The sequence below is a fragment of the Schistocerca americana genome, chromosome 7 (assembly GCF_021461395.2).
Source record: "Schistocerca americana isolate TAMUIC-IGC-003095 chromosome 7, iqSchAmer2.1, whole genome shotgun sequence".
NCBI classification, from domain to species: Eukaryota; Metazoa; Arthropoda; class Insecta; order Orthoptera; family Acrididae; genus Schistocerca; species Schistocerca americana.
In genome coordinates, this window is record NC_060125.1 from 193,654,427 (window position 1) to 193,674,988 (window position 20,562).

At 42.3% G+C, this 20,562-nt stretch overlaps 1 protein-coding gene across 1 annotated transcript in view; it reads left to right on the forward strand.

Moving 5' to 3' along the window:
- Positions 1-20,562, forward strand: part of LOC124622228 (bumetanide-sensitive sodium-(potassium)-chloride cotransporter-like) — a 229,986-nt gene that overhangs the window by 155,951 nt on the left and 53,473 nt on the right. Inside the window, exons 14-16 of the mRNA XM_047147881.1 lie at positions 6,386-6,578; positions 9,353-9,447; positions 13,636-13,750. Coding sequence (XP_047003837.1) covers positions 6,386-6,578; positions 9,353-9,447; positions 13,636-13,750 — 403 coding nt within the window. The remainder of the gene's footprint in view (positions 1-6,385; positions 6,579-9,352; positions 9,448-13,635; positions 13,751-20,562) is intronic.

The window sequence follows — 20,562 nt, forward strand, 5'->3', positions numbered from 1 at the left end:
GAAAGGATGGAAGGAATACTCTCGCGAAGACTTCTTGCATCCCTCCAACCAACAAACATCTGGATCTTCCTGCGCCAACCAGAAAGGCTTCAAAAAATCAAACAAACGGAAACGGTCTTCTCCTTGACAAGTTCGGAGATCATCTTCAATGGTGTCACAATGTGATACCCTCATCCAACCAACCTCTGTGTCACCATTGTGCACCACTAAACATTTTTTGCTCTGGACTCTGCAGACCGACAGAGGGAGAATGCCGATGCCTTTGTAGATCTTATCAAGCAGAATCCTCCAGCCTCTCCGCCCTGTTGTGTTGAGTCTTCAAAGGCTGGCACTCAGCAGCCACCAAGGTGACACCCTTTCATTTTTTCCCTCCTCCCCTTTCCTCGTCATAACTCTCCTCGAATGGAACATTTGCCATCTTAGATCCATCAAGGAGGAATTATAGCTGCTTTTGGACTCTGTGTCCACTTGTTCTCTGCCTCCAGGAAACAATATTGCATCCTCACAACCACTTTGAGCTCTCACATTTGTTTCCAGTCCACTTTGACCTTCTCCCTGAGGATATCATTCCATCTCGTAGAGGAGTCATGCTGATCATCCAGGATGACATTCATAGTCAAACCATCTTCCTGACTACCTTGCTTCAAGCTGTTGCAGTCCACATTTTCCTTCCTCTCTTCAACTTCTTCCTTTTTACCATTTACATCCCTCTGTCCTTCAGTGTCACCCAGACAGACTTCCTCCAGCTTACTGGGCAACTCCCTCACTCCTTCCTGTTGGTCAGTGACATTAATGTGCACCATCCTCTTTGGGACTCCCGAAGAACCTGCCATAGTGGTGCACTCTTGGCTGAACTTTTCAATCAACTTAACCTCATCTGCCTTAACATGGGAGCACCCATGTTCCTTTTAGACCCCAAACTTTAGACTCCACACACATACCTATCCCCATTTAGATCTCTTCTCCTGTACTGCCCAGCTGACCCATTGTCTCAAGTGGTCCATTCTCTCTGACATGTAATCAATCGACCATTTCCTGTGTGCTATCTGTTTGCTGATGCCTACCCCACCTACAAGCACACCCCAATGGCAGCTTTCTAAGTCAGACTAGAGGCTTTATTCCTCCCTAGTGACCCTGGAGAAACAATATTTCTCCAGGTGTTATGACCAGGTAGAATATCTTACCAATGTTATCCTTACCACTGCAGAACATTCCATTCCTCGCACTTCCTCTTTGCTGTGCCATGTCCCAGTTCCTTGGTGGGCTAAGGCATGCTGCAACACAATTAGAGTGCAGAGACGTGCTCACCACATTTTTAACTGTCATCCTACAATGGCAAATTTCACTCATTATAAACAGTTCTGTGAACAGTTTTGTTGCGTTCTTCAGGATACCAAAAAAGCTAGCTGAATTTCATTTACTAGATCTTTTAACAGATCCACTCCCTCTTCCATTTTGTGGGGCCCCCCAAATTCCGGGCTGATCATAGCAGATAATGTCATAGTGGACCCTAATGTGGAGATTTCGAGCTCCACCCCCTATCACCCTGCCTCCCTTTGTTGGAAACGAGTGGAGGTGGCTTGAGCAATACAGGTCTCTTCTCAGAATCATGAGTGTTAAAATGCCACCTTTACTATGAGGGCTAGATCATGCTCTGACTTCATCCTGATCCTCCACCACATGGCCAGGTGATGATTGCGTTCATTGCAGAATCTTTCTCTAGCAGGGAAGCATTTTCTCCTTCATACATACAATTGCATGTGGGCAGATAGCACTTTTTCCAGAAGCTGGAATGAAGCCACTGTCATACCCATACTTCAGCCCGGTAAAGACAAACACCTTCCTTCTATTTATGCCCCATTTCTCTCTCCAGCTCTGTTTGCTAGGTGATGGAACGTATGATTCATGGCTGGCTGGTATGATAGCTAGAGTCTCGCAATTTATTAATCACTGCACAGTGTGGATTTGAAGCACACCGCTCTGCTGTTGACCATCTTGTCACTTTGTCAACCCATGTCATCAAAGGTTTTTTGCAGAAGTACCAGACTGTGGCCATGTTTTTTGATTTGGAGAAAGCCTATTACACCTGCTGAAGGACTGGTATCCTCCATGTTCTCTTCAGGAATTATTAAAAGACAGTGTTTCCAAGGTATGTGTCAGTTCTGCCTTGTTAGACACCTTTCTCCAGGAAAACGGGTGTGCCTCAGGGTTCTGTCCTGAGTGTTGTCCTCTTTCCTATCTCCATTGATCCTATTGTGGCCTGTCTTCCACCAGGCATCTCTGGCTCCCATCCTGTTGATGATTTTGCCACCCATCTCAGTTCTTCAGACTTGTCTCCTTGAGTGGCATCTTCAGCATTGTCTCAATCATCTTTACTCAAGGAGCATTGGCAATGGCTTTCACTTTTCCACTGACAAAAAAATTTGTATGAATTTCTGGCAGCGTAATTGGTTTCTTTCACCATCTTTACATCTTGGACTGTTGCTCTTCTGTTGGTTGAAACCAGGATTCCTGGGGCTCATGTTCCATAGAAAACTTTCTTGGTCCTCCTGCATGTCTTGTCTTGCTGTCTGCGATCCCTCAGTTTCCTACGTGTCCTCAGCAGTACATCCTGGAGAGCGGATGGGACCACCCTCCTCCACTTGTACCGGTCCCTTGTTTGTTCAAAACTAGACTGTGTGTTTCGTTTATGCATTTGTCCTTCGGCCCCCGTTACACTATCTCAATACTAACCACCATTGTGACATCCATTTGGCCACTGACACCTTTTACATTAGCCCAGTTGACTGTCTGTGTGCAGAAGCTGCCAAAGTACCGCTGTCATACCACCATGATTTTCTCCTCAGCAGATATATATGCCATTTGCCTTCTATACCTAACCACCCACACTATGCCTCCTTCTTTGATAACTACTTGATCACCAGAATGGGGCACGGCCCTCTTCTGTTACCTCCTGGAGTTCACTTTCAGCGATTGCTCTGGCACCCAATGGGTGTGCACCCTTCACCACCTCCGCTTCATGCGGTGGCCTGTGTTCACCTTGACCTTCATTCACTCTTAAAGGCCTACTCAGCCTAACTTTATCGACGTAAGTTTCTCCACCTTCGCATGGAATTTCACAATAGTAATCTTGTGTACACTGATGGCTCTCAGACTGATTGTGGGGTTGGGTGTGCCTTTGTCATTGGCGCCAACATTTTTCAGTATCAGCTTCTGAAACACTGCTAAGTATTTACAGCAGAGCCCTTCACCTTGTATCAGACCATGCAGTACATCTGGCGACACAGGCTTTTCAATTGTGTCATCTGCTCTGACACACTCATTGCCCTTCAGAGCCTCTGTGTGCTGTGCACCATCCATCCTTAGTGCAATGGGTCCAGGAAAGCTGTCTCTTGGTCACTATTGATGGAGTCACTGTGATGGTTATGCGAGTAGCTGGTCACATCGGTATGATGGGAAATGAGGCATCTGATGATGCTGCTGCCAAGGCTGCAGTCATTGTACCTTGGCCCACTAGTGCTTTCATTTCCTCTGCTGTCTGTCAGCAGGTGGTGTCACTTTGCCATCACCACTGGTCATCCCTTCATGGGAACATGCTCCGGGGAATGAAACCTCTCCCAGCAGCTTGGATGACCACTTCTCGCCGAGAGATCATTATTTTGGCTTGGTTGCATATTGGGCACTGTTCAGCTGTCACCTTTTGTTGAGTGGTGTTCTGCCACTGATTTGTGCTCATTGCCCTCAACCTTTGATGGTTTGCCATTTCCTGATGGAATGGCCTTTTTTTAACTACTTACATTCTCATTTATGTTTGCCATCTGAGTGTCAGCCTTTTTAGTGAAGAATGCACAGGCTGCCTACCGCATCATATTTTTTATCCATCATAGCAATATGGCAAAGCACATTTAATCTTTAGTTCAAGACCTCCATTGTCTCCATGGCATATTTTGTGGACCTTACTCCAAGTTCCTGTTTTTAGCTGTCTTTCCTTCCATCAACTGGACTTAATATGAGGGTGGTTTGAAAAGTTCTTGGAACAGAATAGAAAAAAAGTGCTTACATCACTGAAACTTTTTATTTTTCAATGTAGTCTCCTTGTAGATCAATTCACTTGGTCAAATGTTGTTCCAGTGCCTTGATCCCTTCTTGAAAATGTGTTTCCTCCATGCATGGAAAATAGTTGTCAACTCTGGCTGTTAATCCTTCGTTGGCAGTGAATCTTTATCCACCAAGAAAAATTTTCAGTTTTGGGAAGAGATGGAAGTCAAGACAGAGCCATACCAGATGAATAAGGCAGATGTGGCAACAATTAATAACTTAGTTGGTGTAATTTTGCCATGGCAACAGCATGTGTGTTGGCACGCATTGTCTTGATGGAAGATGACTTCTTCCTTGCTAAACCTGGCCTTTTTTCACATATCTTTTGTTGCAGTTTGTCCAATAGGTTAGCTTAGTATTCTTCAGTAATTGTTCGCCCAGTGGGGAGATAACCTACAAACAGAATCCCCTTCACATCCCAGAACACTGATGCCATGACCTTTCCCACCAAAGGAATTGTCTTTGCTTTCTTTGGTGGTAGAGAATAAGCATGTTTCCACTGCTTTGACTGTTGTTTTGTCTCTGGGATATAGTAGTGACCAAAGTTTCATCTGTGGACACAAAGCGGAGCAAAAGATCTTGTTTGTTTCTCCTAAAACGGGCCAAACATTGTTCTGATATGTCCACCCTCATGTGTTTTTGATCCAGTGTCAAGAGTCCCGGCACTCACCTTGCAGATAATTTTTTCATTTCTAATTCTTCAGTTAAAATGTGATATACCCTTTCAGATGACATCTGACAAGCGTGAGCAATTTCATGCACTTTCAATCGGCGATCCTCCATGATCATTTTGTCCACTTTTGCAATGATTTCTGGAGTAATGACACATCTTGGCTGACCACTGCGCGGATCATCGTCTAAGCTCTGCCAACCAATTTTAAATTCATTTGACTGTTTTGCAACCATTGAATATGAAGGAGCAGAGTCCCCCAGGATATTCTGGAAATCGGCATGAATGACCTTTGCTTTCATACCTTTCTTTACAAAGTACTTAATCACTGCTCGAATCTCAATTGTTTTTATTATTATTATCATTATTATTATTATTATTATTATTATTATCTTTGCAAATCACTACACGGGAACAACAACAAAACCATGTCACTGCCACACCTCTCTTCCAAGAGCACTGATGTGGCACATGTTTACTGGCAACAGTCCAATGGATATCATGTGAACAACTTGTTGCACTGTAACCGACCTCTCATGGTGATTCCGAGAACTTTTCAAGCCACACTCATCTGTAGTCGATTTCACCTCCTTTTTTGCCTTCGTGTTCTACGGTTCTAACAAGATTGTGTATGAACCTAGTTGTTTCTATTCCCTAAAACAAAACAAACAGTTCAAAACAAGACATGGACTGCTGTGGGTGACATTTACCATCAGGCCTTCTGGAGGCCAGAGTCCAGAGAACAGTCAACTATTGTCACTGTGGAGGGGCATGCAGTAGCTGCTATCCGCGTTCTATTCCTGTATTCCTAATCTGAAGTTGCAGGCCTTCCTACTGTCAGACGCCACTGTGTGATCCAGTCAAATGTTGCACACACTGTGCAGGGATAGGGTGAGCTTACCGAGCCACAGTGTCAGTGAAAATACTCTGGTAACCTGCTACCCCACACTGCTAATACCAGAGGCAGCACAGACAATACCAGCTGAGCTGCTGCCAATGTGCTGTGGTGTTGCTGGGTGCTGAGTATATGTCCACATCACTGCAATTGCAGTGACAGTGTGGGGCTTGTGAGTCTCGACGCATTCCGCATGGCTAGTGCACTGCTGCCCACCACCACTTCTGGCGTCTGTGAACAAAGACACAATGTATCTTGGAACAACAAATGGTTGGTTGTTATTTATGTTTTATTAGCACCATCAGACAGAGAGCAGACCATCTTCAACCCATGCCCAACACATGATGCACGGGCCAGAAGCTGACCTCCATAACTTATCGTTGTTACCTACTGTACTGTCTGGATGGTAGATAGTTACAGTAAACAAGCATTCAATTAACAAATTGATATTACACACCATCTATAAGATGATGATGGCAGCTTCAGATTATAGGCTTGCTTCTATTCTGCAATTAGCAGCAATTGAGCATAGGATCCACAACTAATTCATTTGATGCTCTCAGGAAAAACAATGTTGACTAATTGGTAGTGAATGGTTGTCTAGCTGCTTGGTAATGAGTGAAAGTACCAGATAATCCACAATGACCATCATGTTAAGGATTCCTTAGTAGCGAAAGGTTTCTTTTTTTTAGTACCTAATGAACTCCTTTTCCTTTTTTCAGGTAGCTCTGTAAATGAACTCACAGAGCACTTGAGACATTATAGCATAAGCACATACACCGAGTTAGCTGAGGGTGCTGTGAACATGAGAAGAGATTCAATAATTAGTGCAGCTCCATTTGATTATTATGGAAGCAAATCTACAGTCAACAAGCAAAGTGATAGTAGAAGAGACTCACAAACAGATTTATTCAAGTAAGTGTTCTTTCTCTCTCTCTCTCTCTCTCTCTCTCTCTCTCTCTCTCTCTCTCTCTCTCTCTCTCTCTTTTAGTCAGATTAGTTCCATAAAGGGTCACATGTGAAAATAGCCAGGCATATAAATACTCTGTTGCAAATTCTGCATAGTCTTTTATATGGCATCACCACCAACCAACTGTCTGTCCAATATTATCTGGATCCCTAACACACCTTCCCCCTCCCAAACATTCTCTGAATATGGAATTACACTTCAAACATATCCTTTACTCTCAAACAATGGAAAAACGAGGATGGAATGTAACAATATTTGAAAACTGCAGTCTCAGGCAATTGTAGCCACACTGCAAGCAGCAGCACTAGTGCATATTGGAAGTGGCAAGTGGGTGCAGGTAAGGAGGAGGCTGGGGCAGGTAGGGAGAGGAATAATAGGGTAGGGGTGGCAAATGGCAAAGAGTGAAGTGCTGCAGGTTAGATGAAGGGCAGGGGAGAGGTGGGGAGGACGGGGTAGCAGAACAGGAGAGAAGTAAAAAAAAAAAAAAAAGATTGGGTGCAATGGTGGTATGAGGGCTGTTAACGAAGGTTGAGGCCAGGAGGGTTATGGGAACGTAGGATGTATTGCAGGGAAAATTCCCATCTGCACATCTCAGAAAAGCTGGTGTTGGTGTGAAGGATCCATATTGCACAGGTTGTGAGCAGTCAGACATTATTTCACATTTGGCGGCATGCTCAGCAACTGGGCGGTCCACTGGTTTCTTGGCCACAGTTGGTCGGTGGCCATTTATGCAGACAGAAAGCTTGTTGGTTGTCATGCCCACATAGAATGCAGCACAGTGGTTGCAGCTTAGCTTGTAGATCACGAGACTGGTTTCACAGGTAGCCTTGCTTTTGATGAAATAGGTGATGTTTGTGACTGGAAAGGAATAGGTGGTGGTTGGAGGATGTAGTGGTGGGAGGATGTATGGGACAGATCTTACCTAGGTCTATTACAGGGGTATGAGCCATGAGGTAAGGGGTTGGGAGCAGGGTTTCTCCTGAGAAATGTCCTGCCCACTATCATTCCCACCCCTCCCACAGTGGTACTCCACCATCCACCAAACCTACACGATATACTTGTCCATCCCTACACAACCCCTGCTCCCAACCCCTTACCTCATGGCTCATATCCCTGTAATAGACCTAGATACAAGACCTGTCTCGTACATTCTTCCACCACCACCACCACCTACTCCAGTTTGGTCACAAACATTACCTTCCCATTGCAGGCAAGGCTACCTGTGAAACCAGTCATGTGATTTTACAGGCTGAGCTGCAACCATTGTGCTGCATTCTATGTGGGTATTACAACCAACAAGCTGTCTGTCCACTTGAATGGCCACCAACAAACTGTGGCAAAGAAACAAGTGGACCACCCTGATGCTGAGCAAGCTGCCAAACATGACATCCTTCATTTCGATGGCTGCTTCACAGGCTGTGCCACATGGATCCTTCCCACCAACATCAGCTTTTCTGAGTTGTGCAGGCGGGAACTTCACCTGCAATACGTTCTATGTTCTCGTAACCCTCCTGCCGTCAACCTTCGTTAGTCACTGTCCTTACCCAACAAGCCCCTTTCCTGCTTCCATTCCAGCACTACACAGCCCTCATTCCACCATCGCACCCAGTCTTTTTACTTCTCTTCTTTTCCACTATCCCCTTCCCTCCCCTCCCCTCCCCACCTCACCCCTGCCCTTTATTTAACTGCAGCACTTCACTGTCTGCCACCGCTACCCCACTATCCCTCCCTTTCACCACCTGTGTGTGTGTGTGTGTGTGTGTGTGTGTGTGTGTGTGTGTGTGTCAGTCATCTATTTTTAATGAAGGCCTTACTGGCTGAAAGCTTTGTTTGTGGCCAGCTTTTTGTTGCACCTATCTGCGACTCAGTATCTCCCCTATATGGTGAGTAGCAACTTTCCTTTTCAAATATTGTGACATATCCTTCACTCTCCATATTCCTCAGGAGGCAAGTGTGTCTGCCTACCTCTGTCCCACCAACAGCCCTTCACCCCTGCCCAGTTCCAATGGTATCTCTTTCCATTCTCACCTAATAGTTATCTCCATTTCACTTGAGATTCCTCTCTCTATTAACATCCACCCACTGTCTTCCTATTAAATCTTCTCTCCTCCCCCCACACTCCCCCCCCCTCCCCCCCCCCCCCAGTCCCCTCCCCTCCATTCACCCAACACACACTTTTTATTTCATCTTGTTTTGCATGCAACTTATCAGAATGAATTCACTGTGTATGAGTGGGGGGTGGGAGAATTTGGAGGCCGTTATCCAAAAGCTATTCCCAAATCTTGTTTATGTGCCTATTTAGCACTCAAAGCCTCTACTACAAAGTGACAGGTTACCTTTACTGTCAATAAAGCACTCTATCTCCTGAGATAGAAAACACACATTCCTTATGAACAAACTGTGACTGTTTCACGAATTTCGAAAATAGTTTCATATTCTAGGGTTCTACTTAGTTTCTACTTAAGACTTAAAAACAAAAGTCTATTGAACAGATTCTCTCCAAGAGGCATTTCCTAGTTGCAGACCCTATAAATAAAAACTTCGACAGACATTGTATTTAAAGAAAATTGAGGTTCTTGTGTCTATGGAGGAAAATATCTGTATAAGTATGGAAGAAAACTACATTTGACTTTAAATCTAATGCTGAAATGACAAATTCACAGTGACTTGTGTTTTGCTTTTTGTAATATTTTAATACAGGTGTACTTATCTTTTGCAGGAAATTGTCAAAAGAAACGTTAGAGAACTTAACATTGTTTCAAAAGTTTCAGAATAATGGAACAATTGATGTTTGGTGGTTATATGATGATGGGGGTAAGTAAAATTGCAGAAAATTAAAAATAATAGTTTCAATAATATAATGGTCAATAAGATGCCATAAAATTCTTATACGAGTATTTGACTGAATAGTTGCATTTATAAAACAGTGAAAATTATGAAATGGTGAGCAGGGGAAAAAAGCTGGCCCTTCAGTAGTAGAAGCTACAGGTTTCTGCTTGGGGAACAGATACACAGCTCAAGGCCTAGCAGGTGTAGGAGAAATATTGGATTCAGATAAAAGAAGAGGAACAGTATCTTGTGAGATGAGAGATTGCTTGGTTTGGTTTGCGGGAAGTAAAGATTCAAGCATTCTAGAAATATTAGTAAAACTAAATACAAACATTAAAAATAGGACTAGAAAGTGAGCATTAAAACTTCTTTGTAAGATCAATAACAACAATCTGATACAAACTGTCTAAAATAAAAGGACGTCCTACAGTAGGCGACCTGTATGGGGTGTTTAAATTGGGAAAAGGGATATCTATCAAATGACAAATATTGTTTTTAGGAATGCAAATTTTTCCTAAAACATACACTGTTGATCACTCTTTAACTTATTCTACTATAACTTCCCTTGCCCACCTCCTATTTCTTCCTTTCTCTATTATCTCCTACAATTAATATGTCACACTGTCTTACCTCTGTCTTTCTTACATCATTCCCCTCCCTATTTTCTCTATCCCTAATTTCTCTTTATTCACTAATCTTAAAGCACAATTGTGGGAAAATCAGCTATTTTTGCAGATAAATTGGTTACCTGAAGTGAAGTGTTACTCAAATTTTTTAAATGCGCAATAAGGTGTTGAAAAGATTGCTATCTGGATACATGTATAGATCAATGTACAGTTCGGCAGTATTGTGAAAAGGGTAGATGGCTATGTACCATATAGAGGAGCTGCTGAGTCGCAGACAGGCACAACAAAAAGAGTTGCTATACATTTTCTTCTAAAGCAGAAAATACACGCACTCACACAACTCGCACATAAATGCCCAATGTCTCGGGGTGCCGAGGCTAGACTCCAAACAACTACTGTGCCTTATGGGAAAGGCAGTTTATGGGTGGTGGAGTTAAGAACGTGGCTGGGGTGGGGAGGGGAAGGGAAAGCAGGGTAGACGTGAGGGAAGGTGTAGTGCTGCTTGTGGAAGTACGCAGGTACATAACGGGGGTAGGGCAGGGCTGCTAGGAGTTTTAAATGGGAGGGGGAGGGGGGGGGGATGAGTGGAAAAGGAGAGCAGTAGAAGAGGGGGAAAACACTAGCGGGGAAGGCTATGTAGTGTTGGTGTGGGAGCAGTGAAGAAGAGCAGCTCACCCTCAGTCCAGATTACAATAGTATCATCAATGAATCCGAAATTGGTGGGGGATGTGGGGTTCTCGCTGATTCAGAAGATCTAGATGGCCCATGAATAATTTGGCTTAGGATGGTGCCATGTTGGTGCCCATATCTTTATCACGGATTTGTTTTTCTCTCCTCTCAGTGTGGGCACAGTAACCAGCAACAATGGTGCATCTGGAGTTGAGTTTATGGACTTCATGAAGCGTGTAGAAGGTAGGACTGCAGAAAGAGGCGGGGGGGGGGGGGGGGGGGGGGAGAAGGAGAGGGAGAGGGACTCCAGGTACAGATTCTGGGATGAGCCTAAGGATTTGAGGAGAGACGAGAGATCCTGTCAAATTTATGGAATGGTGTTGCTGTGGCAGGGTTTTTACGTGGACAAATCTGACAGCTGCCTGAGTCCCTCCACCAGTTATCCCATATGGTTCAAAACCACAGTGGTGGAGTCGTTTTTTTTTTTTTTTTATTTTATCAGGTAAGATTATAAGGTTGCTGTCAGTTTTTATGTGGTGGATTGTGCCTTTTCTGTGGATTTAAGATTAGTTTCTATATTCAGGGATTTGGGAGTGGTGGTGAGGCAAGATCTGAGGTTAAGAAATTCTGGAATGTTAATGGGGTGCTTCAGGGGCAGTGGGAACTGACCACAGTTGGATGGAGGAAGGAATTGAGTGAGGCGTGGTCCAACATGAGCTTTAGATTGAGTCTGATTTGTAGGGTTGGTAGTGAAAATGTTTTTCCACTGTACGGACAAGGAGAGAAGGTCTTTGAGTCCTGCATGCTTTAATTTCGGAGTGGGTCAAAAGGTGAGGCCTTTGGAAAGGGCTAATACGTCTGCAGGGACTAAAGATTTTGGAGGAAAGGTTCATGGCTGTGTTTCAAGTCTGTTTATGTTCTGGATGCTTTATGGTGGTGGTTGTGAGTTTATGAAAATGTGGTAAATGTAGGACATGGCTACATCAGTACATTTGGCCATACCATATCTACCAGCCATAAGCAATACCCCCACTTAGACAGTTGCCACCCATTCCATACCAAAAGGTCCTTTCCATACTGCCTAGTCACCCATGGGTGTCACATTGGTAGTGACAGGCAGTCCTCCAAATACATCAAGGGTCTCACTGAGGCCTTCACAGACCGAAATTACCCTCCCATCCTTGTACAGAAAGGGGATCTCCCTGCCTTGGCTCTCCACTCATCCACCCACTTCCCACATTACTAGCAACTGGCCACAAAGTAGCACCCCACTCCCTTGTAGCTCAGTACCATGGTGGACTGGATCATCTGAACCCCATTAACCACCAGGGTTTCAACTATCTCTCATCGTGCACTGAAATGGAGAATATCCTACTCACTATCCTTATTCCTCACATGGTGGAACTATGCTGCCATTTGAACCTACACAATATCCCAGCCCATCGCTGCTCCACCCTTGCTCTCAACCTCTTGCCTCTTGACTCATATCGCTTTAATAGACCTAGATGCAAGACCTGTCCTATAATTCCAACCATCAACCCCTACTCCAGTCCAGTCTCTAGCATAACCTATCCCATCAGAGACAGGGCTACCTGTGAAAGCAGTCACGGGATCCACAAACTAAGCAGCAGCCACTGTTCTGTTTTCTCTGTGGGCAGGACCACCAACAAGCTGTCTGTTTGCATGAATGTCCATTGATGAACTGTGGCCAAGAGACAGCTGGACAGTTGAAGATTCTGCCCAACACAATATGCTTCTCTTTAGTGACTGCTTCACATTCTGCACCATCTGGATGCTTCCTACTGACACTAGTTTTTCTGAATTGTTCAGGTGGGAATTGTCCCTGCAGTACATCCCACATTCCCATAAACCCCCTGACTAACCTTCACTAGTTCCTGTCCTTCATCCATCTATCCCATTTCCTGCTCCCACTCCAGCACTACACAGCCTTATATTCCATCATCACACCAACTAGTGTTTTCCCCCTCCTCTACCTCTCTTCTTTTCTGCTCCCCTTGTCCTCCATCAAACCTCTGGACTGTACATAGCAGCCCTACCTTGTCACCACCACATCCCTGCTTGCTCCCACAAGCAGCACTGCACATTCTCCCCTCCTCTATGATGCTATCTCATCCCCTCCCCAACCCACCCCAGCCTACTCCTTACTCTCACCATCCACAGACTGCTTCTCCCATGAGGCACAGCTGAGAGCTCAAATATATAGCAGTCTTTATGTTGTGCCTGTCTGCAACTCAACATATCATCTATGTAGTGAGTAGCAATCTATCTTTTTTACATTATTATCATTATTACATCCTGCATTTTTCATTGCTTAATAGTTCTACAATTGATTAAATGTGGAAGTTAAGTGGTATTTGTTTATGTAGTTAATGAATCATGACTGGGTAGCTGAATACTAATAACTGAACATGATGATGTGTGAATATCATTAAATGGAATGATCACACATACATTGAAAGGTATAGCAAGTGGAAGGTTTTGCTATTGACAGGCTACTGCAAACCAGTTATTGTTCCATTTCCGTTTCTGGACATACTACTTACAAAGGTTAGTGTGTCAGACAGAGATTCCGCTGTATAAAAGTTATGCGATTGTTAATATGTTGATTTCAAAATCTCTCTAGTTCTGGCAAATATTATGATAAATGTAGAGAAGTCTTTACAATTTATACACATATTTAAATTTGATAATGCACAATAATCTATTTCCTATACAGTTATCTCTTTATGGTCTCTTAATAAAACTTCAGTAAAAAGCTTTTATTATTTTATTTTGTACACTTTAAAGGGCCAGTTTAAAAAAATACTGTTTGAGTTTATGAAAGTCATTATACATTTAGCTGCTGGAACTTTTGCAGGTCTCACTCTCCTCTTGCCCTACATCATTTCAACTCGTAGTAATTGGTCATCTTGTAAGCTAAGGATATTCACATTAGCAAACAAAAAAGATGAACTGGAAATGGAACAGCGAAGGTATTTATGACTGCTGTGTTCATATCTCTAATTTCTACTAACAAGCAGAGGACCCCAGCGGTGGATCGACTTTTGTAAAGCATCTATATGTTGACGTAAGCTAAAACACCACAGCCATTCACTCTGGCTCTCATTCATGAGTAATCACTTTTAAATTTTGCGTAACACCCTACAGAATTAAAAAAAAAAAGGAGTATAACAGATTGCCTACGCAGTGTAATGATCAAGGTATCGACCTCACATGAAAAAGGTTGGTGGGTTTCAAATCTCATCAGGTGCTTTAAATTTATTGTTTTTAAATCTGTATTGAAATTAATTTGGTTGGTTAAATGTATAATTTTTAAATTCTTTGTCACATAACTTTAACCATCGTATTTACTTTTTCAATCGCCCTCATTTTCTCTTCCTATCATGACTTTTACTCTTGTAATCCTTGTGCACGCAAATTTAATTATTTTTATTTATCTATAATTTAAACATTTGAAACTGTCAGTATATAGGTTAGAAAACAAAAGGTGAAATCTGTATATACTTGTGTCCAATGGGGTCAAAAAAGTTTTCAATACAAGATGTACATTTTTTTTTATGGTAATCATCTTGCAAACATTGAAAACACAAATTCTTAATGTATTACAGACAAAGTAATGCAGATGAATATTTAAATGAAGGAAAGGATTACAAATAAAATGAAATTCAAGCAAACTGTGGAATGGAAGTAATGAATGCATAAGATAGACAAAGATACAGGATGAGAACTTAGAGTTAATTTCTGCCATTTTAATACACAAAAAAATAAAAATCACACGAACAAAGATACCAAGTGGAAAAAGAATGATGGCCAGAAAAATGAGAGCAATTTAAACAATTATTACAATGATTAAAATGGCACAACAAAGCACTAGAAATGGAAAAATTACATTTAACCCATTTAACTGAGTAAAAATAATGACAAAAGTTGTTTTGATAAAAATTTAAAAATAATAATTTTCAACGCACTTGACAGGATGTGAACTAATCATTAATTACACTGCGCAACCAGTCTGTTGAATTCCCCCCCCCCCCCCCCCCCCCCCAGGCAATTACCCACGAAGGAAGGCCAACTACGATGAATGGTTGCAAGGTGTGATACCTGGGACCTCAGCCTACATCACCATATAGGCTATTTCAAAATGTCAAGCTCACTGCTGGGGCCCCCTCCTTGTAAATATAAAAGATATATAACTAAGTTATATTTAAGTTGTGGTTTAAAACTATTCTTTATACTTCAACTTCCTGCACTAACCCAACAGTGGGTACTTTACTTGTGGTGCTAAAGAGACTGTCTTGCTAACTATCAGAAATGTATATATTTAATTTTTTCTCCACTTTTGGAGCTAAAGGGCTTTACAGTGAGTTGCGGCAATGATAGTGCGCACACACACACACACACACACACACACACACACACACACACACACACACACACACTCCAAGTAGCATTTATCATATTCTTCATTACTATTGGTTGTATATGGAATGTCAGTCCAAGACAAGATGTAATGCTCTCCCATGGCAGTACTGGATGCACAATGATCCTCATACTGTAGATCACGTCATTTATTATGACTTGTGATAATACTCCCATTGCTACAGAAGTGCCCCCTGGAGAGTTTTCAGTAGAAGTGATATGCTGCTCTCCTGCCTAGTGTGCCTGTGCATTTTCTATTGACCTGAAGGCTGGGAAGAGTGCTGACCAGTCTGGACCATAATGAGCTCATGTCACAGGCATATATTCACCATGCTAACTGAGAGTGGTCACAAATAATCATTTCAGATCCATTCATACCACAAATAAGTGACAATGTCCTCTTTATTGACTGCCACTGACCATTGTGACAGTCACATTACTGTAAATGCTCTTAACTTGGTGATGCCCCAAATGAGAACAACCGTGCTGCTATTGTTTCCTCGCAGCAATACTGACCAGGTTGTCACATTTCGCCCACCGGATGGATGGATGGATGGATGGAGGGAGGGAGGGAGGGAGGGAGGGAGAAACATGCACGTGGGGCTACACTGTGTGTGTGTGTGTGTGTGTGTGTGTGTGTGTGTGTGTGTGTGTGTGTGGGAGGAGGGGGGGGGGGTGTTTATGACCACATATAGCAAATTTTCAAGACAGTCCGATGTGACATGTGATTTGGAAAAGCTGCAAATCCTCTAACTACTCTAACTAAGAGAATTAAGTTGTCACAGATCATATTTAATAAATTTTATGATGGAGAGTCGTCAGGTGTGTGGAAGGATAAATGTTTTACATTCACAGCTGGAAGCAGTCACTGCAGGCAAAGTATACTAGTAACAAATTATGATGAGTGTTAATCTAATCTCACTGATAATTATGGTAGTTACTTCTAGATTACTTTATATACCGTATGTGCATCAGGAGGATAACAGCTCCTTCAAAACAGCCACTGCTCCTTCTCTTACACTACTCAGCTGCTGTTCCTATCTAATGTTTCAAAACAAAGCATTTATGTAACTTTGTGCAGACCACTGTCAGTTGTCTACATACTGCCAATGTCAAGATCTGCCCGATATAAACATTATCTCAACTAAACTAGTCAAAGATAGAAAATGTTTTCTTCTCATTCTACCCAACAACTCTCCCCTGACCCAGTGTTCTGGGCAATTTTTCTGTAACTTTTCACATTTCCCAAACCTCCCCTTTTCCTTTCCCTTCAACCCTCCTGCCAGAAGGAGCCATTGGCCCTGAAAGCTCATGCAATTCAACGTCTTCTGTGTGTTTCCTCTTGCTGCTGCTTGACGAGTAGATTTTCCTCTATTCATGTTGTAATTTCAATACAAAGATTTATGTTGTGGGTAATTTACATTTAGCCAAATAAAGTGATAAATTGTAAGAGTAGTGGCTAATATAGTATTCTTTCAGTCTGGTTTTGAGTATCTAGGAATTTTTAGTTTCCTGTTTCAATAAAAAGTACTCCAAGTCATAATAACTTATTTATTTTTGATTCCAGGTTTTGGTCTATAAAACCATTTCCAGAGCAGAGGCTCCAGGTGGCCAGTTCACAGAGCTACTGAGTAGTAACTGCTGATACCTATTGCAACTGTCACAGTAGGTACTACTCAGTGGCTCCGTGAACCAGCTCCTCACATCGCCTGGAAACCCTGGTCTGAATATAATCTTACAGACCAAAACTGGTTAGCAGAATCAAAAATAAGTTACTGTGGATTGGACTGTGTTAAAATTGTAAATACAATCCCTGTACTTCCACAATGTCAAAAACATTTTGTTACTTGCCAGAAGTCTACCAGTAACCTCTCAGCCTTTTGTACCAGGGAGTAAATCCCCATTCCGAATCCCTAGATGGGAATACACTGCCAAATTGAGTTTGCTTAGTCTATTATGGAAGGTGTTGTTGTGATTATTGAGTCTTCACATGATTAAGGGAATATAGTGACCCTAGCACAGTATTACAGCACATACTCAATTTCGATCATGCTACCTTTGAATGTTACTACTTGCACCATCTCCAATATAAAAATGAAAAGACACTAGGGTTGACTGTTAACTTACATCTCACAGTGCACTAACTGGGCCTCTAACATGATGCTGGTATGAAGAGGCCTTTGTCACCCATGTACTTCACAATGCTATTCTGCTACCGTAAAATTCAAATAGTGTGTGCCTGATATACATAACACCCAGATCCACTATACTCAAAACTTCTGCTGTCACATACTTCTGCGGGTATGCTGTTGTTGTTGTTGTTGTTGTTGTTGTGGTCTTCAGTCCTGAGACTGGTTTGATGCAGCTCTCCATGCTACTCTATCCTGTGCAAGCTTCTTCATCTCCCAGTACCTACTGCAGCCTACATCCTTCTGAATCTGCTTAGTGTATTCATCTCTTGGCCTTCTCCTACAATTTTTACCCTCCACACTGCCCTCCAGTACTAAATTGGTGATCCCTTGATGCCTCAGAACATGTCCTACCAACAGATCCCTTCTTCTAGTCAAGTTGTGCCACAAACTCCTCTTCTCCCCAATTCTATTTAATACCTCCTCATTAGTTATGTGATCTACCCATCTAATCTTCAGCATTCTTCTGTAGCACCACATTTCGAAAGCTTCTATACTCTTCTTGTCTAAACTATTTATCGTCAACTCGATGTTAACAAATTTCTCTTCTTCCGAAATGCTTTCCTTGCCATTGCCAGTCTACATTTTATATCCTCTCTACTTCGACCATCATCAGTTATTTTGCTCCCCAAATTGCAAAACTCATTTCCTAATCTAATTCCCTCAGCATCACCCGACTTAATTCGACTACATTCCATTATCCTCATTTTGCCTTTGTTGGTGTTCATCTTATATCCTCCTTTCAAGACACTGTCCATTCCGTTCAACTGCTCTTCCAAGTCCTTTGCTGTCTCTGACAGAATTACAATGTCATCGCCGAACCTCAAAGTTTTTATTTCTTCTCTATGAATTTTAATACATACTCCAAACTTTTCATTTGTTTCCTTTACTGCTTGCTCAATATACAGATTGAATAGAATCAGGGAGAGGCTACAACCCTATCTCACTCCCTTCCCAACCACTGCTTTCCTTTCGTGTCCCTTGACTCTTATAACTGCCATCTGCTTTCTATACAAATTGTAAATACCCTTTTGCTCCCTGTATTTTACCCCTGCCATCTTCAGAATTTGAGAGTATTCCAGCCAACATTGTCAAAAGATTTCTCTAAGTCTACAAATGCTAGGAATGTAGGTTTGCCTTCTTCTAAGATAAGTTGTAGGGTCAGTATTGCCTCACGTGTTCCAATATTTCTAGGGAATCCAAACTGATCTTCCCCAAGGTCAGCCTCTACCATGATTTTCCATTCGTCTGTAAAGAATTCACATTAATATTTTGCAGCTGTGACTTATTAAACTCATAGTTCGATAATTTTCACACCTGTCAACAGCTGCTTTCTTTGGGATTGGATTTATTATATTCTTCTTGAAGTCTGAGGGTATTTCGCCTGTATGGTACACCTTGCTCACCAGATGGTAGAATTTTTTCAGGACTAGCTCTCCCAAGGCTGTCAGTAGTCTAATGGAATATTGTCTACTCCCGGGGCCTTGTTTCAACTTAGGTCTTTCAGTGCTCTGTCAAACTCTTCACACAGTATCATATCTCCCATTTCATCTTCATCCTCTTCCATTTCCATAATATTGTCCTCAAGAACATCGCCCCTGTACAGACCTTCTATATACTCCTTCCACCTTTCAGCTTTCCCTTCTTTGCTTAGTACTGGGTTTCCATCTGAGCGCTTGATATTCATGCAAGTGGTTCTCTTTTCTCCAAAAGTCTCTTTAATTTTCCTGTGGGCAGTATCTATCTTAACCCCCGTGAGATAAGCCGCTACATCCTTACATTTGTCCTCTAGCCATCCCTGCTTAGCCATTTTGCACTTCCTGTCGATCTCATTTTTGAAACGTTTGTATTCCTTTTTGCCTGCTTCATTTGCGGCATTTTTGTATTTTCTCCTTTCATCAATTAATTTCAGTATCTCTTCTGTTACCCAAGGATTTTTACTAGCCCTCATCTTTCTACCTACTTGATACTCTGCTGTCTTCACTATTTCATCCCTCAAAGCTACCCATTCTTCCTTCTACTGTGTTTCTTTCCCCCATTCCTGTCAATTGTTCCCTTATGCTCTCCCTGAAACTCTGTACAACCTCTGGTTCTTCCAGTTTATCCAGGTCCCATCTCCTTAAATTCCCTTCTTTTTGCAGTGTCTTCAGTTTTAATCTACAGTTCATAAACCAATAGATTGTGGTCAGAGTCCATATCTGCCCCTGGACATGTCTTACAATTTAAAACCCGGTTCCTAAATCTCTGTCTTACCATTATATAATCTATCTGAAACCTTCTAGTGTCTCCAGGGTTCTTCGATGTATACAACATTCTTTCATGATTCTTGAACCAAGCATTAGCTATGATTAAGTTATGCTCTGTGCAAAATTCTACCAGGTGGCTTCCTCTTTCATTTCTTAGCCCCAATCCATATTCACGTACTACATTTCCTTCTCTTCCTTTTCCTACTGTCAAATTCCAGTCACCCATGACTATTAAATTTTCGTCTCCCTTCACTACCTGAATAATTTCTTTTATCTCATCACACATTTCATCAATTTCTTCATCATTTGCAGAGCTAGTTGGCATATAAACTTGTACTACTGTAGTAGGCATGGGCTTCGTGTCTATCTTGGCCACAATAATGCGTTCACTATGCTGTTTGTAGTAGCTTACCCGCACTCCTATTTTTTTATTCATTATTAAACCTACTCCTGCATTGCCCCTATTTGATTTTGCATTTATAACCCTGTATTCACCTGACCAAAAGTCTTGTTCCTCCTGCCACCGAACTTCACTAATTTCCACTATATCTAACTTTAACCTATCCATTTCCCTTTTCAAATTTTCTAACCTACCTGCCCCCTTAAGGGATCTGACATTCCACACTCCGATCCGTAGAATGCCAGTTTTCTTTCTCCTGATAACGACGCCCTCTTGAGTAGTCCCCACCCGGAGATCCGAATGGGGGACTTTTACCTCCGGAATATTTTACCCAAGAGGACAACATCATTTAATCATACAGTAAAGCTGCATGCCCTTGGGGAAAATTACAGCTGTAGTTTCCCCTTGCTTTCAGGTATGCTATGTGGTTTAATACTTGGTTTCATGTTCATCATCTATATCTGTGTCAGTTCAGTCTGTCCAGTATTGAAAAGACAAGTTCCTCCTACCCCCAAACCTCACAGATGTCT